The 26,139-nt window shown below is 43.6% G+C and overlaps 1 protein-coding gene across 1 annotated transcript in view; it reads left to right on the top strand.

Annotated features, from left to right (window-relative positions):
- The first annotated feature begins 1,760 nt into the window (after positions 1–1,760).
- The window catches only part of dmap1 (DNA methyltransferase 1 associated protein 1), a 75,865-nt gene continuing 51,486 nt past the window's right edge, over positions 1,761–26,139 (top strand). The window contains exons 1-5 of the mRNA XM_067990130.1: positions 1,761–1,862; positions 11,818–11,927; positions 13,949–14,040; positions 19,602–19,797; positions 24,585–24,743. Coding sequence (XP_067846231.1) covers positions 11,829–11,927; positions 13,949–14,040; positions 19,602–19,797; positions 24,585–24,743 — 546 coding nt within the window. The 5' untranslated portion in view covers positions 1,761–1,862; positions 11,818–11,828. The remainder of the gene's footprint in view (positions 1,863–11,817; positions 11,928–13,948; positions 14,041–19,601; positions 19,798–24,584; positions 24,744–26,139) is intronic.

Here is a 26,139-nt window from a genome sequence, read left to right as displayed (position 1 = left end):
TATCACCTGTTCACTCTCTCACACACTATCACCTGTTCACTCCCTCTTGTGCTCTCTCACACGCTATCACCTGTTCTCTCGCGCTCTCGCCCACTGTCACCACCTGTTCTCTTGCACATTCTATTACCTGTTCTCTTGCTCGTTCTCATTCTATTATCTGTTCTCACCCATTCTCTCTCACTTATTCTATTACCTGTTCTCCCCCTCATGCTCTCTCTCACTCTATTACCCATTCTCTCACACTCTCACTCTATTACCCGTTCTCTCACACACTCACTCTATTACCCGTTCTCTCACACACTCACTCTATTACCCGTTCTCTCACACACTCACTCTATTACCCGTTCTCTCACACACTCACTCTATTACCCGTTCTCTCACACACTCACTCTATTACCCGTTCTCTCACACACTCACTCTATTACCCGTTCTCTCACACACTCACTCTATTACCCGTTCTCTCACACACTCACTCTATTACCCGTTCTCTCACACTCTATTACCCGTTCTCTCACACTCTATTACCCGTTCTCTCACACTCACACTCTATTACCCGTTCTCTCACACACACACTCTATTACCCGTTCTCTCACACACTCACTCTATTACCCGTTCTCTCACACACTCACTCTATTACCCGTTCTCTCACACACTCACTCTATTACCCGTTCTCTCACACACTCACTCTATTACCCGTTCTCTCACACACTCACTCTATTACCCGTTCTCTCACACACTCACTCTATTACCCGTTCTCTCACACACTCACTCTATTACCCGTTCTCTCACACACTCACTCTATTACCCGTTCTCTCACACACTCACTCTATTACCCGTTCTCTCACACACTCACTCTATTACCCGTTCTCTCACACACTCACTCTATTACCCGTTCTCTCACACTCACTCTATTACCCGTTCTCTCACACTCTATTACCCGTTCTCTCACACTCACACTCTATTACCCGTTCTCCACCTCATGCTCTCTCTCTCTCTCTCTCTCACTCTATTATGATGTGGAGATGCCGGTGATGGACTGGGGTTGACAAATGTAAGGAGTCTTACAACACCAGGTTATAGTCCAACAGTTTTATTTGAAAATCACAAGCTTTCGGAGGCTTTCTCCTTCGTCAGGTGAGCGAGTGGTCACCTAAAACAGTTGGACATATAACCTGGTGTTGTAAGATTCCTTCCATTACTCTATTACCCATTCTCTCACACTCTCACTCTATTACCTTCTCCCTCCTCTCGCAGTCTAGTACCTCGCCCCTCGCGCTTTATTTTAAACCTACTCATTCCCTCTCTCGCGCGCTGTTCCCTTCGCTCGTGCTTCCTCCCGCTTCTGCCTCTCGTGCTCTCCTACGTTCTGTTACCTGCTCACTCGCGCGCTTTTTTAAAAAAAAACCCTGCTCTCGTGCTCCTTTACCGACTCTCTCTCTCCCTCGCGCCCCTTTTTAAACCGACTCTCTCGCGCTCCAATTCCTCCCTCGAGTCACACCGTCTACTATTTTCCTACATACGTCCAGCAAAATATCGCGGAAATTCAGTCGTTGCTTTCAAATATGTGCTAGTCATGATCTGTGTGACAGTTTCAGTATTAAACTGATTTATTAAAACAAACAAATAATGTAGAAGTTCAGCTCAGCCCGAATTTTTTCAACAGAAACCCGAAAACAGTTAATTATTTCTCCGACCGGCTCCTGGGACTACGATTCCCGACTTGCTTTGCGGTTCGCCCATGCTCAGTGTGGTCAAGCGGGCTTCCCACAATGCAGTTCTGTCAGAGCTGGCGTTAGGCAGAAAGCGCTGCCCGAAGATTTAAAGAGAAAAGTAAAGCTTGTTGTTTGGGGTGAACAATAGAGGTACTTGTTTTAGCGTTTATAATGGGATAATGTAATCTTCGTTATTATTTATTTATCTCGATTGTTTTCGTTGCAGAAATCTGAATTAATTGTTTGGGCCTAGTTGTAAAGAGAAGCCCAATACAAAAGCCAGTCTGTTGCTGGCTGCCCTGACGCTGCTGTTGGAATGAAATGTCCAGCAGGTGGAAGCATATTGCAGTTCTGAACTAAGTGCACAGTTTAAGTAAAAGTATTAAAATAATCTGTCTTCCTTCTTTGAAATCGATTTATGTGTACGTAATAAGAAAATAGCAGTATATCCAGTGGAAAGCACTTTTGGCGACATGGATACTGGATGTTTATTGGTATCTTGGGCTGAACAAAAGCATATCGTTGGGTGACTTTAATTTATGAATAGGAAAGCTAGTTTTATAAATTACTGTTCCATGTGGCTGCTGTTTTGGCAATCTCGATCGCCTTTTGAAATTCAGTTTTGAGATAAATGTAGGAATATTGTAGTGTAATACTTCCTCTTTCAAATGATTGTGTGTATTTTTTCACTCATGGTACTAATGTAATTGGAATATATTTATCAAAAGCAAAATATTGTGGATGCTGGAAATCTGACATTAAAAACAAAAATGCTGAAGAAGCTCAGCAAGTGAGGCAGCATCTGTGGAGAAAGAAACAGTTAACGTTTCAGGTCAAAGAGCTTTCTTCAGAACGGGAAGATGTTAAAGAGTTAAAGTTTTTAAGCAAGTGCAGGGACAGTGCACTATTAGTGAAGAGTTTATGTCTTAATTTTAAGTGATGATGAGTCCCAAATTCAGCCACAATTTGGCAAACAAGTTCTTCAATTCAAAACAATTTTTTAACAGTTTTAAAATTATGTTTATAGCATTAATACAAGCTAATATTTTTTTTACAATGGGAAAATTATGCCAATTATTAGGGAATCTTAAGTAATGTAGATAATACTGGTGACATACACCTTCCAAGGTTTTATGAAAAAATGTTAACAGTAAAATTGAACTATCCTGAGTATCTGCACAGCAGTAATTTAATAAGAAACATGCAGCTTCCTGTAAAAAAAACCTTGACTTCTTTAAGGACGTTATAGATTAAGTAGCTAGTGGCACTTGAAAGCTTAGTTCCACATGAAAGACTTTTAATTAAACTAAGCTTCACACAAATCTAGTTTTAAAAATAGGAAACCTAATACCGTTGCTGTATAGTAATAAGAATGTTTTCTGTAATAGTAGCACAATTTTTCATTGAGAGGCTGGCACTATCTTTTCAAAATTAGAATTGGGAGTCCTGGGATAGGTGTATTCCACACACAGTTTGAAAACCATTGATGCATGGCAGGCAGGTCAAAAGATGTGGGTCATAAGTATATAGTGAATGAAATTGAATTTGCACATGGAGACTCAGCATGGTATATATGAGTAATAGGCATGTTACATTAAATGTCCAGAAAACATGGTACAACAAGTGAAGTGCTGATAAAATGCTTGGGTATATTGCAAGAAAAGTACTTTACAAGAGTTACACTAAGGTTTTACAATACACTGGTTGGTAGAATATTGGATTTAATTTTGATCATCATGGCACAAGAAGCTAAACTTGCAATAAGACTGATTACAAATGTAAAGGATGATGAGCTAAGGAAAACTTAGCCAAGTGCAATCTTAGTCCTCTTCACAATTTGACAGGTTCCCCCCCCGGCAAAAAAAAATTGGTGACACCAGCAAATCTCAGTATTGTTCCTTGCATCCCTAAGTCCAACTCATCTATCTGCATAGTATATGAGCAACTCCAAAATAAGCCCATCCGGAACATCACTCACCGTGTCTTAACATTCTGAGAAACTTCCCTTAGAATCATAGAAAGGTTACAGCATGGAAGGAGGCCATTTGGCCCATCGAGTCCACTCCGGCTCTAATGCAAGAGCAATCCAGCTAGTCCCACTCCCCCGCCCTTTCCCTGTAGCCTTGCAAATTTTTGCCTTTCAAGTACTTATCCAGTTCCCTTTTGAAGGCCATGATTGAATCTGCCTCCACCACCCACCTCGGGCAGTGCATTCCAGATCCCAACCACTCGTTGTGTAAAAAAAGTTTTTCCTCATGTCACCTTTGGTTCTTTTGCCAATTGCCTTAAATCTATCCCCTCTGGTTCTTGACCCTTCCGCCATTGGGAATAGCTTCTCTCTATCTGGACCCTTTATGATTTTGAATACCTCTATCAAATGTCCTCTCAACTTTCTCTGTTCCAAGGAGAACAACCCCAGCTTCTCTAGTCTATCCACATAACTGAAGCCCCTCATCCTTGGAATCACTCTAGTAAATCTCTTCTGCACCCTCTCTAAGGCCTTCACATCCTTCCTGAAGTGCGATGCCTAGAACTGGACACAATACTCCAGTTGTGGCCGAACCAGTGTTTTATAAAGATTCATCATGACTTCCATACTTTTGTACTCTATGCCTCTATTTATAAAGCCCAGGATCCCGTATGCTTTTTCAAACGCTTTCTCAACCTGCCCTGCCACATTTAATGATTTGTGCACGTATACCCCCAGATCTCTCTGTTCCTGTACCCCTTTTAGAGTTGTGCCCTTTAGTTTAAATTGCCGCTCCTCGTTCTTCCTACCGAAATGTATCACACTGCATTTTTCTGCATTAAATTTCATCTGCCACGTGTCCGCCCATTCCACCAGCCTGTCTATATCCTCTTGAAGTCTATCACTATCCTCCTCACTGTTTACTACCCTTCCATGTTTTGTGTCATCTGTAAATTTTGAAATTGTGCCCTGTACACCCAAGTCCAAGTCATTAATATATATCAAGAAAAGCTGTGATCCCAGCGCTGACCCCTGGGGAAACCACTGTACACCTCCCTCCAGTCCGAAAAACAACCTTGGACCACTACTTTCTGTTTCCTGTCCCTTAGCTAATTCTGTATCCACGTTGCTATTGCCCCCTTTATTCCACGGGCCGCAATCTTGATGATAAGCCTATCATGCGGCACTTTATCAAATGCCTTTTGAAAGGCCATATACACCATATCAGCTGCGTTGCCCTCATCTACCCTCTCTGTTACCTCATCAAAAAACTCTTATCAGGTTAGTTAAACATGATTTGCCTTTAACAAATCCGTGCTGGCTTTCCCTAATCAATCCTCCCTCATCCAAGTGACTGTTAATTCTGTCCCAGATTATCGTTTCTAAAAGTCTCCCCACCACTGAGGTTAAACTGACTGGCCTATAGTTGCTGGGTTTGTCCTTACACCCTTTTTTGAACAAGGGTGTAACATTTGCAATTCTCCAGTCCTCTGGCACCACCCCTGTATCTACGGATGTTTGGAAGATTATGGCCAGTACCTCCGCAATTTCCACCCTTAGTTCCCTCAGCAACCTAGGATGCATCCCATCCGGAATGGGTGACTCACCTACTTTAAGTACAGCTAGCCTTTGAAGTACATCTTCTTTATCAATTTTTAGCCCATCCGGTATCTCAATTGTATCTTCCTTTACTGAGAGTCTGGCAGCATCTTCTTGGTAAAGACAGATGCAGAGTACTCATTTAGTATCTCGACCACCCCCTCTGCCTCCATGAGTAGATCTCCTTTATGGTCCCTGATCGGCCCCACCCCTCCTCTTACTACCCGTTTACCGTTTACATGCCTGTAGAAGATTTTTGGATTCCTTTTTATGTTGGCCGCCAGTCTATTCTCATACTCTCTCTTTGCCCCTCTTATTTCCTTTTTCACTTCCCCTCTGAACTTTCTATATTCTGCCTGGTTCTCACGTGTCTTAACAACCTGACAACTGTCATACGCTCCTTTTACCTCTACCCTTAGCTTTCTACCCTCCGAGCATCTCTCTAACCATGTAGTCGCATTCCCCTTAATTGTGGCATTATTTTTGCTATAAGTCTCTTATTTGTGGTACCTTATTCGATGTTTTGAAAATCCATATGAACTTCATCCCCTGCGTTTCCTTTGTATGTCCTTTTATTATTTCTTCAAATAATTCTTTTAAGATTGGTCACGTATAACCTGTTTTCTAGAAATCTGTGCAGACCGGCCTTGATTAACATTTTTTCCCTCCTAAGTGCTTAGTACTTTCATCCTGTATTTTAAAATTCTCATCCTTGTTTTCAAATTCCTCCATGTCCTCGCCCCTCCCTATCTCTGTAACTTCGTCCAGCCCTGCAACCATCCGAGATCTCTGCTCTGCCAATTCTGACCTCTTGGACATCTCTGATTTTTATCGCTCCACCATTGGCTGTGCCTTCAACAGCCTAGGCCCTAAGTTATGACCAAAGCATCTGCTATTTCTTCTCTCGCTTTCCTCAGTATTCTTGCATGTCAACCATCAGTTCTCCTTGATTTTTTTTTTAACCTTAAGTTTAGTTAGCTTCTTTAATACTTTTTTCCTTTAATAATCAGAATAATCCTCTAATGGTTCTAAAACCCAAAATCCACTTTATCTTTGAAAACTGAGGCAAAGTACTTATTTAGTATTTCTGTCAATTCTTTACTCTCCACTACAAGCTTGCCTCCTTCATCTCTTAGCAGCCCTACTGCTAATTTTCCTATCCTCTCGCTGCAAATATGTTTATAATATCCTGGAACTGGCTACCCAATACCATTATCGTGGCTTTTATTTTTATGACTTCAGGAGGACAGACTGGTGAAATGGGTAGACATATGGCAGATGAAGTTTAATGCAGAGAAGTGTGAAGAGAGGCAATATAAACAAAATGGTACAATTTTAAAGTGGGTGCCGGAACAGAGAGACCTGGGGGTTCACATACACAAATCTTAGGAGGTGGCAGGACAAATTGAGAAGGCTGTTAAAAAAAGCATATGGGATCCTGGGCTTTATAAATTTCTGGGCACCACACTTTAGGAAGGATTTCGAAGCCTGGAAGAGGATTCAGAGGAGATTTACTAAAACTAGAATTTACAGGGATGAGGGACTTGAGTTATGTGGAGAGAGAAGGTTACAGGGAAATTTAATAGAGGTGTTCCAAATTATGAAGGGTTTTGATAAGGAGAAACTGTTTCCACTGGCAGGGGGGTTGCTAATTAGAGGACAAAGATTTAAGATAATTGACAAAAGAACCAGAGGGGAGATGAGAATTATTTTTATGCAGCGAATTGTTGTGATCTGGAATGCACTGCCTGAAAAGGTGATGGAAGCAGATTCAATAGTAACTTTCAAAAGGGAATTGGATATATACTTGAAAAGGACAAATAAGCGGGGCTATGGGGAAAGAGCAGGGGAGTGGGACTAATTGGATAGCTCTTTCAAAGAGCCGGCACAGGCATGATGGGCCAAAAGCCTCCTTCTGTGCTGGTATGATTCTATAATTCTGTTATCCAGCACTAAAGCATTAAATGTTATTTCTTTAGTTGAAAATTTAATCTAATCTCCCTGTTCATCCATGCAGCCCCAGTCTTCAATACACTCCACTGGAATAAACTTGATTTATACCCTTTCTATGTCCTGTTTAAATATTTCTCATTGGTGAGCCGTGATTCTATTTGCCAATTTTTCCTTCCATTTAATCTGGGAAATGTTTCTTTTTATCACACTATAATTAGTTTTTTTCCAATCAAGTACCCTTGTCCTCAGTTTCTTTTTCATTTTCTTTTCTTACACTGAACCTAATTATATTGTGGTCACTGTTTCATAAATGTTCTCCCTCAAATAATGCCATGGGATCTTTTACTTGCACCAGAAGAGGCATACAGTGTCTTGGTTTAATGTCTCATTTAAAAGATGGCACCTCCGACAATGTAGCATTCCCACATTGTCGGCCTAGATTATATATTAAAGTCCTAGAGTGGGGTTGGAACCAGAGCACGGAGCCTAGATGGCTGAAGGCATGGCTGCCAACGGTGGGGTGAAGGTTGGGGGGGGTGGGTGATGCACCAAAGGCCAGCGTCAAAGGAACAGATAGTTGGAGGGGGTTTACGGCTGGCGAAGGTTACAGCAATATGGTGGGGCAAGACTAGGAGCGATTTAAACACCAAAATGAGAATTTTAAATTTGAAGTGTTGGGTGACTGGGAGCCAATGTAGATCAGCGAGGTCAGAAGTATGGGCTAGTGGGACTTGGTGTGGGATGGGCAGCAGAGTTTTCGATGAGCTGAAGTTTATGGAACGTGAAGGATGAGAGGGGACAAGCCCTTGGATGGCATTTTCAGCGGCAAATGGGTTAAGGTAGGGGTGGATATAGGCAGCCTTTGTGATGGAGAGGATATGGGGTCGGAAGCTGAGTTTGGGCTCATATAGGACCCTGAGGTTGCAAACAATCTGGTTGAGCCTGAGACAATGACCGGAGTTGGGCATGGAATCAGTGACAAGGGGTATGGAGTTTGTGGCAGGTTCCAAAGACGATGGCTTCGATCTTCCCAATGTTTAGACAGAGGAGATTACGCTCATCAAAGACTGAAAGTTGGACAAGCAGCCTAACAACACAGAGGCAGTGGAGGGGTTGAGAGAGGTGGTGGAGAAGCAGAGCCTGGTGTCATCAGCGTACATGTAAAAGCTGATCCTATGTCCATCATCCTATCGGATGATATTGTCAAGGGGCAGCATGTAGATGAGGAAGAAGAAAGGGTCAAGGATAGCTCCTTGGGGACTTCCGAGCTAATGGTGAGGACTGCAAGAGTAGCTGTGGTGGAGATGCTTTAGCTATAGATAAGAGTTGAACCAAGTGAGGGCAATCCAACCCAGTTGGACAACGGAGGAGAGGCGTTGGAATCAGTTGTCGTGGCTGACCATTTCGAAGGCTGCAGAGAGGTCGCTCTGTATTAATATACATTTTTCAGTTGAGATTCCATTGGTTTGGTCATTTCTTTTTTTGCCTTCCCCCTCCTGATTTTTTTATTTTCTTGTTCTGCTTAACCTGTCAATCTTTCCACTTCCTTATTTCCTATGCACACACAGTTTACATTCAAACTGCTTACTCTTTTGCTTTTCCTTCTGCTATGTATGTTGGTTTAAACCCTCCCCACAGCGTCAGGATATTGGCCCCGGCTATATTCAGTTAGAAACATAGAAAATAGGAGCAAGAGTAGGCCATTCGGCCCTTCAGGCCTGCTGCGCCATTCAAAATGATCATGGCTGATCGTCTAACTCAGTACCCTGTTCCCGCTTTTCCCTCATATCCCTTGATCCCTTTAGCATTAAGAAATATATCTATCTCCTTCTTGAATACATCTAATGACTTGGCCTCCACTGCCTTCTGTGGTAGAGAATTCCACAGGTTCACCACCCTCTGAGTGAAGAAATTTTTCCTCATCTCGGTTCTAAATGGCATACCCCATATCCTGAGACTGTGACCCCTGGTTCTGGACTCCCCAGCCATCGGGAACATCCTCCCTGCATCTAGTTTGTCTAGTCCTGTTAGAATTTTATATGTTTCGATGAGATCACCTCTCATTCTTCTAAACTCTAGTGAATATAGGCCTAGTCGACCCAATCTCTCCTCATATGTCAGTCCTGCCATCCCAGGAATCAGTCTGGTAAACCTTTGTTGCACTCCTTCCATGGCAAGGACATCAATCCTCAGATAAGGAGACCAAAACTACACACAATACTCCAGATGTGGTCTCACCAAGCCCCTGTATAACTGCAGTAAGACATCCCTGCTCCTGTACTCAAATCCTCTTGCAATGAAGGCCAACATACCATTGGCCTTCCTAACTGCTTGCTGCACCTGAATGCTCGCTTTCAGCGACTGGTGTACAAGGACACCCAGGTCTCGTTGCACCTCCCCTTTTCCCAATCTATCACCATTCAAATAATAATCCGCCTTTCTGTTTTTACAACCAAAGTGGAAAATCTCACATTTATCCACGTTATACTGCATCTGCCATGTTCTTGCCCACTCACCCAACTTGTCTAAATCACATTGGAGCCTCCTTGCATCCTCCTCACAGCTCACATTCCACCCCAGCTTTGTGTCGTCTGCAAACTTGGAAATGTTACATTTAGTTCCCTCATCCAAATCATTGATATATATTGTGAATAGCTGGGACCCAAGCACTGATCCCTGTGGTACCCCACTAGTCGCTGCCTGCCACCCGGAAAAAGACCCGTTTATTCCTACTCTCCGTTTCCTGTCTGTCAACCAATTCTCAATCCATGCCAGTATATTCCCCCCAATCCCATGTGCTTTAATTTTGCACATTAACCTCTTGTACGGGACCTTATCAAAAGTCTTCTGAAAATCCAAGTACACCACACCCACTGGTTTTTATAATCACATCTTTTATAATAGACTCTAGCATTTTCCCCATTACAGATGTTAAGCTAACTGGTCTGTAATTCCCTGTTTTTTCTCTCTCTCCTTTTTTAAATAGTGGGGTTACATTTGTAAGCTGTCCCATTAGTACAGCTCTTTCCTACATCAGAACTGGTTCCAATATACCAGAAATCTGAACATTTCCCTATCACACCATGTCAATAGCTAAGAATTAATCCCCCCCATCCCCCCACCTAAATCAGGCTGTTCCTGTACTGTTAGCTTGTGATACTGGCAGCGACCTTGAAATGACTCCTTTTGAGATCTCCTGGTTCTTGCCTGTCACTTGACCCCTGGAGCTGTCTTTGCGGGACTTGAATCCTGTTCTTCCCTACGTTAATTGGCTTCGACACAAGCCATGACTTCAAGAGCTTCTGCACCTGCTCCGTTACTTATCCTGACATCTGGGAGGCAACACATAATTTGGAACTCAAGTTTATATATGTGATGATGTGTTCCTCAAGCTCAGTAATTTTCAGCTTTGTTTCAAACCTCGCCCAGTAAACATCTCCTCAGACATCGATGGGCTACCTGTTAATAGAAATTGTTATTATAAGTTTTGGCCTGTTTCAAAAGAATTGGGAAGTGAGGGTTGGATGTGGGCAAAAGCTCTCAGATGTACACTTCACTGAGTTCAGCAATTTTATGTCTTAGCACTGAGACAAACACAGTGGAGCAGAGTGAGGCATCGCCCAATGTAAAAGATAAAAAAAGAGCTTTATTTAAAGGTTCTGAAGAAAGAACTCTTTAGATTCCAGAACATTTTGTTGTTTTCAAATCAGGAAATAGGTAGTGTGAAAGTTGAACATTGTTCTGATGTCTTCATGTAGCTTCGATTCAAACCTATTCCTTGTAATAAATTCAATTTGTAGTTTTAGCTCAAGCCATATGGCCTTGGATAGTATGGTGTTTACTGCTTAATGCAGAGCATGAGGAGGCATCCCACGTTGTTATTCCAGTGTAAAGTATCTTGATAAAAGAGTAGTTAATGTAGCAGCATATTAAACATTTTACTCCATGCATTATGTTGGTTGTTATGAGATGTTGGTCTCCCAGTGGAAGCTGCCTTATGAGCATAAATGAAGACTGATGAAAGCCCAAATAGGACTGAACCACTGGAGCCTTAGTTTGAATCCAGTACAGACCAATGAGTTGAAAGCCTCATTTCTATGGGCTGTAATATCCCAAACAAAATATGTTTGGACACAGTCAATTCAATTAATTGTCAGCACAGTTCCAAGGCACAAAAGTGCCCAAAATATATCATAAAATTAAATTGGTAACTTTGCTCAGAAAAAAGTACAAATTTCAGAAGGAAAACATCTGTTCTCTCCTCCCGCCCAAAATAAAACCTTTTCCCTCCATTTTATATTCTTACTGCTGAGTTCTTACTACAACTGGGAATGTGAATTTAGGGTCCACATTGGCCAGTGGTAGTCATCTTATGCAGGCGGGATGGGTTTCCCTGCTTCTTCCTGTAATATGTTCACCATTGCCCTGGCTTAAGATTCTGAAATTTGCACAGAGTAGCAGAGTTCAAATGTTAGTCAGCATTGGAATTTAAACCCAAGACCAAGTGAGAAAATAGTAATTGTAATTTTTAATTGTTGTAGCTGAATTTCATTCTGCTTAAATTTCTACATGTCATCTCTGCAGGTTTTAAAAAAATGTCTACAGGTGCAGATGTTCGTGATATCCTGGAGCTGGGGGGTGGTGACTCCGAAAATACACCGATCAGTAAAAAGGATATCATTAACTCAGATAAGGTAACAGAATTTTTTTTTTTAACTACAATATTAACTATTTCTAAGTTGGCTTATATACTGACCATATTATTTATTGCTAATTAACCATTGATTGACATTCAATAAATTCATAATGGCTACATCAACATTAAGTGTAGATGTAATGACGCACGAATAACAGATTGAACACCAACACACGTCAGCATAAAGACCCAAAATGCAATAAAATTAGCCGTTGGAATTTGTAGTAGATAAATTTTATTTAAAGTGCAGCCCTAAAATCATTTCAAGGATGTACTCTCATCTCCGGCTTTGTATAATTGTTATAAATCCCTTGAGTTTTGTTCTCACAGTTTGAGGTCATCTGAATTCATCAATGAGGTTACTGCCTTGTAATCACTCTCAAGTATACATTGTTCTGTTTTTAAATAGCAATATTTTGGGCCAATTTGTTTGTATTGTCTTAATTTGTTTTGTATTTTTTGTATTTAAAGGAATAATTTAGAGAAGACTTGCCAAAATCTGTAAATTTACATTTGCTTTTAATTGAAATTATCTTTTTCATTTCTCCAATGATTGCTCTGCATTGGCATCATCTTGATGCCCTGATTATCAGAGTGCTAAAGTACTCAGAAATGATGCAGTACAATGTAGAAAATGGTAAATATTGAATCCCAGTGCTCTCTGACTTAAGTGATGGTGCTTAATTAAAAAGAATATGCTGCCCTACCAGCTGAGAGTTCAGTTTTTATGAGATTAGATTTTGCTTTGATTAAGATCTAGGTGTAGTATTGAAGTCAGAAGTGGGGCTCAGCATTCTGCACTTTATCATCCCACATAATTTTCAATCGCTGGTAATTGGGGCAGAAAAACTCCTGTAGCAGCACCAATTAGGATATGTGGGCAGATGTCGGAGAAACGTTTTTGTGAACCTTACTTGGAAATTCCTTTTTACTTGCCAATTTCCTCCCCTTCCTAGTTTGAAGTTGTTGACTCCTTGCCAGGGTATGGTTTAACAGTCCCACTCACCTCCCGGAACATTGCTCAACTGGCCACAGCTGAGCCGTAAGTGCCCGTGGATGATTGAACTATCGGGGTGTCATAGTTATGCCCAATCCTGTCCTTGCTGAATTCACGTGCGCACTTTCCCACCAAATGTCACTGGATGCTAATCCTTGCCAATTTTTCACTCCCGGATCCAGGCGTGCTAAGGCCAATTGTAATACCCCTATCATTGACCTCACTGAGATCAGCTATTTTGGCACAGATTGAATATTAAACATATGGTGTAGCTAATCAATGTATAAACCCACTGAGCAGTCAAGGAAGTCATGGAATATTCCCCTTTTAAAAAAAAATACCTTGCAAAAAATGTAATGCAATCATCTGCTCAGTTTTCAGTTCTGTTTTATTTAGATTTTGGGCAAATTGTATGAGGACCACCAACTTATTGCTGTTTCATAACAGTCTTGAAATAAAGTAACTTTCAACTTGATTATTTAAAAAAAAATGAAATTAAAAAAAAATGAAATTGCTAAATTATTTAAAAAACTGGCTGGAGGTAAAAACCAAAGGTACCTATCAATATTCATTTAATTTGGAGGGGTGGAGGAAGAGATTAACTCTTGCAAGCCACAATCAGTGATAGAAATTGGGGAGGAGGGAAGAAAGGTCGGAAAGGTTTGGAGATAAAGTGAGGCACAGTCTTTGGAGTTATTCACAAAGCAGACGAGTTGCTGTAGATTTGAGCTCCCAAAGATGGTAACTTACTGAATATAGTTGGCAACTGGAATTCTGCAGCACCAGCTTGCACTACTATACATATATATGGCTGCTATTTATAATGAGCTAATATCTGGGAAAATACATTTCCATGTTCTCTGTCTCGTTTCCTTATTTTGTTTACTTCTTGCATTATCTTTTCTATTTCATTTGTGATTTGTTTATTTTACGTGTTGTTTTAACACAATTCAATTTTCACTCTCTACTGTGTTCCATAATTATAAAGCTAATTTTGAATAATGAATTTCTATGTCTTTTAGAAAAAATCAAAGAAATCTGCAGAAACACTCACATTTAAGAGACCAGAGGGAATGCACAGAGAAGTTTATGCTCTACTATATTCTGATAAAAAGTAAGTTAAAGCAAATAAAATGTAATGTTTTTAATAATTACTCACATTTGAATGGTTAGTTTATTGAGAGACTGCTCGTAGCTTCAACAAAACAGCTTTGTAAGTGTTAGAGCAGCCTCCTGTGGCAGCAATGGAATATTGCAATGTCATTTTACTGCATATTTCACCATTGCTGGACTCCGCTGAAATTTTGAGCTGATCTTGTGCCTCAGAACAATGGCAATTTCAGCGTCTGCTTCTGAAGAATGAAATGAAAATTGGGCAGGTAACCAATACACTGGTTAAGCTTCCAGAAAAATAATCTCTCATCTCTTTTGGTACACGTATCGCTACAAAGTCTGCTTAAATACTGTCAGTAACTGGCTACCTAAAATTGACTGCTTATATGCAGACCAGTTGGCCTGGGTAACATTATATATATATTCTCAACGTGTGTGAATTTTCACTCTGCTGCCGTCGAACTACAGTACCCGAAGTATACAGAGACAGCCCATGTCAGATAGAAATGAACCAGAGAGGTCTATGTCATGTGGAGAAATTCTGTGCATCAGATTTATATATATTTTTATCATGTTGCTGTGAGTTATTTTTGTGGTGACCCAGGCAGAACATTTACATCTCACTTTTTGCAGAGAAGTGAGGCATATTTATTTAAGAAGCTTTCCGCACAGAATGTAGTCCCATAACCTAACAGAAATTGTACCTTTCAAATATGGGAACATAGGTCAGCCTTTATCACCACCCATGAACTTCTGTGGAGGCCAATGGTTCCCCAAAGGAACTGAGGGAAAATTAGTAGATTCCTAATACCTGATTACAGACTGACATTGACAGAGGCTTGGGATAGACACAGGATTGCTGCTCGCTATGGGTTGGGGAGAGGAGGGTAGGAGACAGCTTATTTTTAGAAATGGTGCAACAAACTTAGGGGGTTAAATTGGATTAGGCCATAAACCGGCCGCGGATACCGCGATCTGCAACTAATCCGCGCCCGGTGCTTCCTGCACAAGCAGGACGAAATATTCGTCTGGCCTCAGTACTTACCTGACAGCAGCGTTGCAAATCAGAGTTGACACGAGGATTCAAGGACATTTGCATTTTTCACCAGTAGGGGGAGCCCCAATCTCTTAAAGGCAGGATGTCTGTCTGACAGCCTGCCAAAATCTATTAAGGGTAGCTGATACCTGTTATTTACTAAAAATAACAGTCTGCTGTCTGCACCGAGTCTGAACGGAGATCAGACATCACACACACACACAAAACACAGATGCAGGTCCCATCCCTACGTTTACAAACTGTTGAGTTATGTTAAAACATTGAATAAATGTTGCGCACTACTAAATCCCACATCCTCAAATCTGCATGCCAGACCTCCCCAATCTGCCGGTTCGAGTTTGTACCAGGCCTGCAAGAGTGCGTGCACCAAGGTTCTCTGTGGATGCACTAGAGGCCTTGGTGCAAGAGGTGGACAGAAGGAGGGACATCCTATATCCACAGGGGTGGGGTGGGGGGAAGCAAGAGGCCCTCCAAACATATGCTGAAAAGATAGTGAGAGGCAGTAGAGGACGCAGTTAATGCCAGGCGCAGAGCACCACAAACATGGATGCAGTGCAGGAAGAAGTTCAGTGCTTTGACACGAGTGGTCAAGGTGAGTGAGGTCAACTGTCAAGTGGCATCACCTACCAACTGCACCACTAGCCGCATTCACTGTTCCACGCACTACACCTCCATCACCCACCTACCAACAAACTCTTTCAATCAGTACTCAACCGTTACAGTCAAATGCTTCCTCTCACCCTTACGCATTGGTACTGTTGCAAGCGGCAGGCCCACAACTCACAGGTTTAGCACACACTGGCAGCTATTCAACCATATCAGGCACATCACCCAGACGCACATCCCACTTTCTTGCAGAAGAAGGTGGTGCATAACAGGAGGTAGCAAGTGGCATTGCATTTAGCCCCTCAAGCCTGTCCTGCCATTCAATAAGATCGTGGTTGATCTGTGACCTAACTCCATATACCCACCTTAGCCCCATATCCCTTAATCCCCTTGGTTCACAGAAATCTGTCAGTCTCGGATTTAAAATTCACAATTGAGCTAGCATCAACTTCTCCGACTCGTTGCCTGTAGAAGCATTTCCTAACTTCACTCCTGCACGTCCTGGCTCTAAATGTTAGGCAATGTCCTCTTGTCCTAGTATTCAAGTATAGGAGACCTCCAGAAACAGTTACAAATGCATCAGCAGCCAGAAGCAATAGTCCAGCAACTAACCTGTAAATCCTGCATGGGCCCTTTAAATAACGCTGGTGGTGGGGGTGGGGGGGGGGGTCCCCCAGGCCCTCCAAGTCATGTTCAGATGGTCGTGGCTAAGGCAGTGCTTTTGAGTGGAGCGTTAAATCCCAAGATGGTGTCTATCACTTTAAATCAATGTTGCATACTGATCAAACGCATATTCTCCCTACATGCTGCTGGCGTTCGTTATTTGCGCATGCGCTAAACCCTTTCCAAGATGGCGTCCAGCGCACGTCACGCTAAAAGTGTACATGTGCATCCGAGGTGCCATCTTGGATGTTCGGGAGGCCATGTAGCGCCGAAACAACGGGCGCTAGACAGATCAATTTCTAGCCCTCAGTATGGTTCGCTACTAAGGACCAAATACCATTAAGTCTTGATTCAAGGAAAATTGGAAGAGAGTGGGCCAGATTTTGCTGTCAAAATAATGGTGAGGCTAATGGTGCTTGCCATTATTTATGCGTAAATGCTGCAGCAACTTTAGGCGAGGGGCAGATGCACAGCTAAACGCGGATATCCAAACATTGCTGTCCGAGATGCACCGCTCCACTGTTAGCTTTGCCAAAACGGTATCTCGCTGCCTGCCTCACCGTTGAAATGCATTGAACAGCGTGAAGTTGCTATATTTGGGCAGTAGGTACGAACTAAACTCGCCACAGAAAGTTAAATTTTTTCCATTCCAGTCTAAATACCCTTTTAACGATGTGATAAGTGTTAGTTACTGCTAATCAAACTCTCTGGCCCTGAAATTTAACCACTACAAGTGTGGTGTCTCATTCCTTCAGGTATTAATTGTTAGAGATTTTAAAAATGTAAAATTTTAAATTAATTTTTTTAAACTTTTTTTCTCTCTCTCAATCCATTCTTTCTTTCCCTCCCTTTATTCCTCTTTCTGTTCCTGATTTGACATTGAATTCACCCACTCTAATTTACACTTCCTTCTCAGTCCCTTTATTGTTAATTTCATAATCCTTCAATTTGATTGGTTAAGGAGATACACAGTTGCTTGCCCTGTTTCCTTCGCTGCGACGTTATCACCTCGCACTTTCGTCAACTTGTCACTCAAAAAATTTAAAATCCTAAACGTGCAAGGGCAAGTCTAACTAACGGCAGCTGAAGTTAGATGCCCTGCCTCAGCAGAATCTAGGCCATTATTTTAGCAGTCAAAATTGTGAAGCACTAAATGTTGCGTTTTATTTACTTGTATTGTGTTCTCACACCATTTAGTCCTTTGGTCCATCTTTCAGTATTTTTGCAGATGTAGTTTATCTTGTGGCCACAGGATGGTGACACATGCTCAGTTGTTTTTCCATATATATTTATTAGGATTGTGGGCTGTCTTAAAGAATTTTATCCACATGGTTTGTTTCTGTTGATGCGTTTGCTGGATATTTACAATTTCCAATCTGGTAACCACATTAATTATAAAAAAATACTTAAGGAAATGGAATGCATTAAATGCAAAATTCTGTAAGTTCAGGAGATGCTATCTCAGTGGCATGTGTTACTTGTGCTTTATTTGTAACTTAACAGTCTTGCCCAGATTATACTGGGCATTAACAGTTCAGTGACTATACTATTAACAACGCAGATTTAATAGGAATCTCTCTTTACTCTTAAAAACAAATGAATAATTTTGTTGAAAGGTAATGTCATTGACTGTTTCCTGGACAGATCCAGCTGTACTTTCCTGTCCCTTCTGTCTTTCCCCCCAACATGCACACAAAATCTGATCCCATTTTGAGATACAGGGATAAATGTGATACGCTCATTATAGTGTCTTGACACTATTCTGATTACGGAAGCTGGCAAGCTTTTCCGATTGTTTTTGCCCTTTTCATCTCATTTACTTTGTTTCATTTTCAGACTTTATTTTACTTACTATTTCTTTTTATTTCTATAATCTTTGCATTTTTGGATTTTTAAGCTCAGTACATTTTTCTAACTTGTGTTATTTTCTGGTTTTGCTTCCTCCTGTTGTATTAAGTCCTCCTGTACGCTTGTTTCTGCCAAGTATTCTCTCTCTTGTTTGCAGAGGAAATTGAACCACTGCATGAAAGGGCAAGTATAAATGGTGTATTGAGGCTAATCAGACTTCCCACGAAGGAAAGCTTGAGGCAGGCATAGAATATGATCAAGACTCACTGGTGCAAAGATTTATACAGGTCTTAGTATTTGTTTTTTGGGTGGCACATAGTGATTAAGGACTGTTGTTGCATGTAAAGTAATGGATGGCTGGGAATCTAATATGATTGAGTTCAAATAAGCTGCACCGAGGTGATGTTTTGAGGTATATATTATTATCTCTGTGACTTCGAGCTGTTATCCACTATTTTGTACTTTTAATGAAGCTTAGGTGTATATAACAAAACATTTTTTTAGTATAGGTAGGGAAGCAAGAAGGGTACTGGAACATTGTACATTTATTTTCGTCTAAAACAAAAACAAAATACTGTTTGGATGCTGGAAATCTGAAATAAAAACAGAAAATGCTGGAAACACTTAGCAGGTCAGGCAGCATCTGTGGAGAGAGAAACAGAGTTAATGTTTCAGGTTTATTTTCCTCTTGTATTTGTGACATAATTAAACACATCTTAAAGCAACTAATCTGTGCCCAATTTTCCTACAAGTCCATTTTGAATCTCTATAATCAGGTCCCTGTCACAGCACTCATACAGCCCTAATCAAAGTCACAAATGACACGCTCTGTGATCATTGTGCATTATTCTCTTTGCAGCCTTAGACATGGTCAACCACATCATCCTCCTCCAGTGCCTCTCCTACGTTATCCAACTCAGTTGAACTGCCCTTGGTTGGTTCCACTCTTAGCTATCAATTTGTAACCATTTGCTCTGGAGTCCCCGAAGGATCCATACTTGGCCTCCTCCTCTTCCTCATCTACATGCTGCCATTTGGTGACATTTTCCAAAGACATGGGTTCAGGTTCCATATATAGGCTGACAACACCCAGCTGTATGTCTCCACCACCTCTCTTGACCCCTCCACTGCCTCTGTGTTGTCAGGTTTGGATCAGTTTGTTCTTCAACAAACTGTGATGATAAAAGCTGACATAGCTAAATTAAATGGAAATTGTTGACATACCAATTTACAATAGGAAAGTTGACACAAAAGTCTGACTGAAAATTGTGACAACTGGAAGTAAGGTTTATGTACAGGAATCCTATATAAGATTACTTTGTGTATAAATACTTTTGCGTGTGCATTTTAACTGTAGTTTAAAATCTTTATTTGTGTGTTGTGAAAAGGGATGCTCCTCCATTGCTTCCAAGTGACACAACACAAGGGTACAGGACTGTTAAAGCAAAGCTGGGGTGCAAGAAGGTCCGACCATGGAAGTGGATGCCTTTCACCAACCCAGCCAGGAAGGATGGTGCAATATTTTACCATTGGAGACGTCTGGCAGATGAAGGCAAAGACTACCCTTTTGCTAGGTTTAATAAGGTAAAACACACTAACGTTGGCAAAAATTTCGAGAAAGGACATCACAGTCCATTTTTGCGGGGAAGCAGAAAGACAGGGGGAGCAGTATGGTTATCCCTTAATTTAATGGGAAAAGAAACTATAATATAAAGCCATAATTTTTCCTGGAAAGTTTATCAGTTTAGCTGACTAGATTTGTTAAAAGTTAGTAATGGTAAGACTTGGGGGGCCGATTTTCGGATGGTGGAGCGGGTGCGTTGGGGGCGGGGAGCTCCTAAAATGGCGGAATCCCGGAGCGGGTTCGGAGCCTGGCTCCAACCCGCTGACATCCGGGTTCCCCAGTGATGCGTTCAGGTGCGCGCACAGCTCCCGAATGCGGGACTCCCACCGGCAATTAAAGCCGACGGGATGCTGCTTTACATAGTTTGGTAGATAGATGAGGTACTTGAGAGGCCTCATTGAGTGGAGATTTTGGCAGGGGTGCAATTTTGAAGGATCATCAGCGTGTTTCCCGTGCTGTGGGATTCACTCCCTGTTGTAGCAGATGTGTTTCAGCCAGCAGCCAGTGGGAGATCAAAGGATTATTTGACGGTGGGGGGGGGGGGGGTAACCTCATTTATTGCCGCAGGGCACTCTGTCACTTCACACAAAATTTTGGCTGCAACACCTTTGTCTTTCCACTCAAAATTCTTAATTTATACCCAAAACTCTGCTGTGCAAACACATTTACCTACTTTGCAGACCCCCTCAAACTCACACCGTCAGGATGGGAGGGTGCCACAGCTGCATTCATCACCTCATCCGAGGACGAGCAACATCACCAGCCTCACCAGGCACGCCGTCCACCTCCGCCATATGAAGCTCCACAACACAGCGCTGCGCCACAGGCACCTGCACAACAGCACGGAGGACAACAGCAGAGAGAGCGACGTCGCAGAAGGCACTACCGTCGCAACAGGGTCTGCAGACCGAGGCTCAGCTTCCTGGACCTCTGAGGAGCAGTGCATACGGAGGCTCAGAGTCACTCGCCAGGTAATCGCGGACATCTGCAGCCTCCTTCATGCTGAGCTGCTCCCGGCTGGGCCGAGCAGCATCTCCTTACTTGTCGCTGTCAAAGTCACCACCGCCTTCAACTTCTTCGCCTCCGGATCATTCCAGGGTGCCACTGGGGACATCGCCGGGGTCTCTCAGTCGTCTGCACACAAGTGCATAAGGCAGGTCACCGACGGCTTGTTTCGCAGGACCTCGCACTAGGTCAACTTCCCCATAGATGACCTCAGCCAGCCGGAGAGGGCAGTGGGATTCCACCCTCTGGCTGGCTTCCCAAGGGTGCAGGGTGTAATCGATTGCACCCATATAGCAATACGAGCACCTCCACACGAGCCAGGACTGTTCATCAACAGGAAGGGCTATCACTCCATCAACACTCAGCTCATTTGTGACCATCGCAAGAGGTTCCTTCACGTGTGCGCCAGATACCCTGGCAGCTGCCATGATGCCTTCATCCTCTGGGAGTCCAACATCCGGCCCCTCTTCCACACACTGAACATCCGCAAGGGCTGGCTCCTCTGGGACAAGGGATACCTCCTGCACACGTGGCTCATGACACCTCTGAGGAACCCCACCACCGAGCAACAGCGTCGATATAACGGCAGCCACATCGCTACTAGGTCTACAATTGAGCATACTGTAGGGCTGCTCAAGATGCTTTAGGTGCTTTGATCGTTCTGGGGGAGCGCTTCAGTACGCACCAGACAGAGTGGAACGCATTATAGTTGTCTGTTATGCCCTGCACAACAGGGCACAACAGAGAGGGGTGCCGCTTGAGGAGGCCCCATTCACATCTGCTACCCATATTGAGGAGGAGGAGGAGGAGGAAGAAGAGGCAGAGGAGGCAGAGGCAGAGGAGGAGGAGGAGGAACAACCCATGAGCAGAACAGCAGCTCACCTGGCTGCTCATGAGGCAAGGGAGGCACTGATATGTGAACATCAGACAGTGTGAAGAGTCCAGTCCTCACCACCTGGACAGAGCAGCGGCCACACCAGTGCCCCCCCCCCCGGCACAAAATAGTCCTGCAACTACACATACGCCCACTGTAGAGTGACCCAGTGGGTGGCCCACTGTAGAGTGACCCAGTGGGTGGCATCAAGTGTGGGTGTTCATGGTGAACCTCATGAAAGGGCCTTATTACACAAGCCAGTCAAGAATGGGCAAGAAGTGGCAGTAATGGTGACAATAATAATATTTAATGTGCCATTAACAAAAATCAAATATAAATAAAAAACATGACAAGCTGTCAGACACCCTTGTGCATCCCCTTTGTGCTCACAAAATCTTCGCCTTTCCCTTACGACTACTCCTACATGGTGCCTCCCCTGTGGCTGCAGCGGAGGTAGTTGCAGTTTGCTCTTGTTCATGCCCTGACTGATAAGATGCTTTGGGCCTACGCCCTCTGGGTTTCAGTGCCCGTGAGGGCCCCTCCAAAGACTGCTCCACCTGCACCTGTGCAGGGGCAGACTCGGCCACCTGGAGAGGAGGCAGCATTGCGGCTACTGGTTGAGAGGGGGGAAACGGGTGAGACATGGGGGCGCTTTGAGTGGCGTCCCACACTTCCATGTCCCCTTTCGCCATCTTCCGTCCCCTGGGCCAGGCCCACACCAATCCTACCACTCTGCTGGACGATAGTTTGGAGGACATGTGTGAAGCCTTGAAAGGCCATTGCCAGAGTATCTGCCTGCCTCTTTAAGGCAGCTGGATGTTGTTCACCCTGAGCGTCAATGGACTCATTGGTGAGCCGTGCTTGAAGCTGCATGGAGGCTAGCCTTCCCTCCATTGCAGACATTCCCGTACTTACCCACAACACTATCTCCGAGATGCCCTCATGTCCTGTGACAGTATCTCAGAGATGCCCTCCCTTACCTGTGCCACCATTCCACTCTTGCAGGAGTTGGATTCCTCTATCCTCTGCACGATTGTAGAGAGTGCGCGTGGCACCTGTTCCAGCACCTCGCAAATGTGCTGCTGCCCCTTGATCATTCTCCGTTTCATGGATGGCCCCCAGGGTTCAGCATCTGTGTCCAGCTGAGCAGAGCCTGGAGAAGAGTGCTCCCATCGACGCAGACTCTCCACAGCTGCCCCTGCCACCAGTGTCTGCTCGTGCTCACGTGTGTAGTGATTCACCATGTGTGTGGTCACTCACCATGTGCGACCCCAACTAAGTGAGGACGGGCACCCACCGAGGTGTGTGTATTTGCGCTGGTGGATGGCTTGCTCAGATATGACGGTGCCCCCTCAGAAGCCGGCAGGTCCTCTGGAATCGCCATCCGCTGTCACGGTGGTCGCTGAAGGCCCTGTAAGAGAACAGAAGGCAATATTAAGCATGATGACAGATGTTGAGGTGCTGAAGATGGCAGGGCATGTTAACATCAATTGCTATTGTGTGTGGTGAATGTTAAAGTTCTGTCACCAGCTGTTTGTCAGGTGCCAGTCTCAGCGTCCCCGATGGACAGGCACTTGAGGGTGTGGCTCAGTTCCAAAGCCTCCTGCTTCGTGTCTGCGAGGACGACGAGATGTTGTGGCCCCCTTCCAGTCCTCTCCCTCTCCCGTACATTCTGGGCTCTCTTCTCCTATAAGGGGAGAAAGTGGAGAGGCGTGAGTGAGTGATGGTGACGTGACCAACTGATGAATGCATTGGTTTGGGTGAGGCTGACCGTGAAAGAGATGCATCAGAGGGTGAGTGTGAGACAGAGCCATGACATTTTATGAGGATTGGGTTGAGTGGTAGTGGTGGGATGAGTACTGGGGAGGTGAGGAAGTGGTAAGTAAGTGCAGGTAAGTTGAGGATGAGCTTTGAGTGGGTGTGAGGAGTGATGTGATAGAGTAGTGTTGGCAGTGCAGAATGAGTTTTGGGGTGGGGGCGGTGATGTTGAAGACGGAGTGTAGGAGAATGAATAAGTGTACTCACTTTGGCTGACCTAGTTAGGTTATTGAAGCGCTTCCTGCTCTGTATCCAGGTACGGGAGATGTTGACGCTGCTGCTGGTGACCTCCTCTGCCACCTCGAGCCAGGCCTTCTTGGTGGCAGAGGCAGGCCACTTCCTCCCGTCCGCCGGGTAGAATATATCCCTCCTCCTCCTCACCCCATCCAGTAGGACCTGGAGTGAGGCATCAACAAATCTGGGAGCAGCCTTTCCCCTGGGCTGCTCCATTCTATAATTTTGGGTGTTTGCTCCAGGAGCAGCATTGGAGGACTCTCCCTTTAAATAGGGCTCCTCCAGCTGACAGCTGCGCAGGCTAATGACGGGAAACCCGGAAACCACGTTAAGTGGCTTCAATTTACCTGCAATCACGTGGGGAATGGACGGATTTTACTGGGCGGGTTACCCATGCGCTCAGATGCCCCCCCCTCCCCACTACCATCCCGCCTCCCTGGTAATATCGGGGCCTTGCTGTCTGTTATATTCTAGTTTATTGCGTGCATGTCTGGACTGTAGTATTAAAACCAAATAAAACCACCTTTGGCCATCCTGCTGCATAGTATTTTGTGAAATTGATGCGTGTAAGCTATTAATTGTGCTGCTGCAATTTCACACTTGCTCTTGTGACTGAAAGTAGTGTCAGTAGAGATCTTGCACAGTTGCTACTGACATTTAAGATGGTGTAAAAATGAACCTTCCTATTGCCCAGCAATCGATTGGAGCACTGGAATAACTGAAGTCAGTAGCAGTTCTTCACATTATATCAAGCTTATTGTTTTGTTGAAAAAAGTTCTAAATAAAAGCAAAGTAAATTTCTTTGTGGTTCTAAAGACAGTTCAGGTGCCTGTATACTCAGAGCAGGAATACCAGATGTATCTACATGATGATGGATGGACCAAAGCAGAAACAGACCATCTCTTTGACCTCTGCAAGCGCTTTGATCTCCGGTTCATTGTCATCCATGACCGCTATGACCATCAGCAGTTCAGGGTGAGTGGAGGAAAAATGAATAAATAAATTTAACCCTTGTGAACACTAGAAAATCTAGACAGCTGTAGTATTTGAACGTGTGTTGTTCTTTTGTACTGAGCAAGTAGTAAGAGGAAGTAGTAAAAAATATCGCCGTTCCTTCATCGTCGCTGGGTCAAAATCCTGGAACTCCCTAACAGCACTGTGGGAGAACCTTCACCACACGGACTGCAGCGGTTCAAGAAGGCGGCTCACCACCACCTTCTCAAGGGCAATTAGGGATGGGCAATAAATGCTGGCCTCGCCATCGACGCCCACATCCCATGAACGAATAAAAAAAAAGGAGGGGTGGGGCCAATCAGGGACCATAAAGGAGATCTACTCATGGATGCAGAGGGCACGGCCGAGGTACTAAAGGAGGACTTTGCGTCTGTCTTTACCAAGGAAGAAGATGCTGCCAGAGTCTCAGTAGAGGAAGATATAGTTGAGATACTGGATGGGCTAAAAATTGATAAAGAAGTGGTACTAGAAAGGCTAGCTATACTTAAAGTAGATAAGTCACCCGGTCCAGATGGGATGCATCCTAGCTTGCTGAAGGAAGTAAGGGTGGAAATGACAGAGGTACTGGCCATAATCTTCCAAGCATCCTTAGATACGGGGGTGGTGCCAGAGGACTGGAAAATTGTTCAGAAAAGGGTGTAAGGATAAACCCAGGAACTATAGGCCAGTCAGTTTAACCTCAGTGGTGGGGAAACTTTTAGAAACGATATTCCAGGACAGAATTAACAGTCACTTGGACGAGTGTGGATTGATTAGGGAAAGCCAGCACAGATTTGTTAAAGGCAAATCGTTTTTAACTAACTTGATAGAGTATTTTGACGAGGTAACAGAGAGGGTAGATGAGGGCAATGTAGTTGATGTGGTGTATATGGACTTTTAAAAGGCGTTTGTTAAAGTGCCGCACGATAGGCTTATCATCAAGATTGCGGCCCATGGAATAAAGGGGGCAGTAGCAACATGGATACAGAATTGGCTAAGTGACAGGAAACGGAATAGTGGTGAACAGTTGTTTTTCTGACTGGAGGGAGGTGTACAGTGGTGTTCCCCAGGGGTCGGTGCTGGGACCACTGCTTTTCTTGATATTTATTAATGACTTGGGTGTACAGGGTACAATTTCAAAATTTGCAGATGACATGAAACTTGGAAGGGTAGTGAACAGTGAGGAGGATAGTGATAGACTTCAAGAGGATATAGACAGGCTGGTGGAATGGGCGGACATGTGGCAGATGAAATTTAAAGCAGAAAAATGCGAAGTGATAAATTTTGGTAGGAAGATCAAGGGAGGCAATATATACTAGAGGGCACAACTCTAAAAGGGTTACAGGAACAGAGAGATCTGGGGGTATATGTACACAAA

This window comes from Heptranchias perlo, chromosome 9, assembly GCF_035084215.1.
Source record: "Heptranchias perlo isolate sHepPer1 chromosome 9, sHepPer1.hap1, whole genome shotgun sequence".
Classification (NCBI taxonomy): domain Eukaryota; kingdom Metazoa; phylum Chordata; class Chondrichthyes; order Hexanchiformes; family Hexanchidae; genus Heptranchias; species Heptranchias perlo.
The sequence above is the reverse complement of the archived record's forward strand: the minus strand, read 5'-3'. Positions and strand labels throughout refer to the sequence as shown.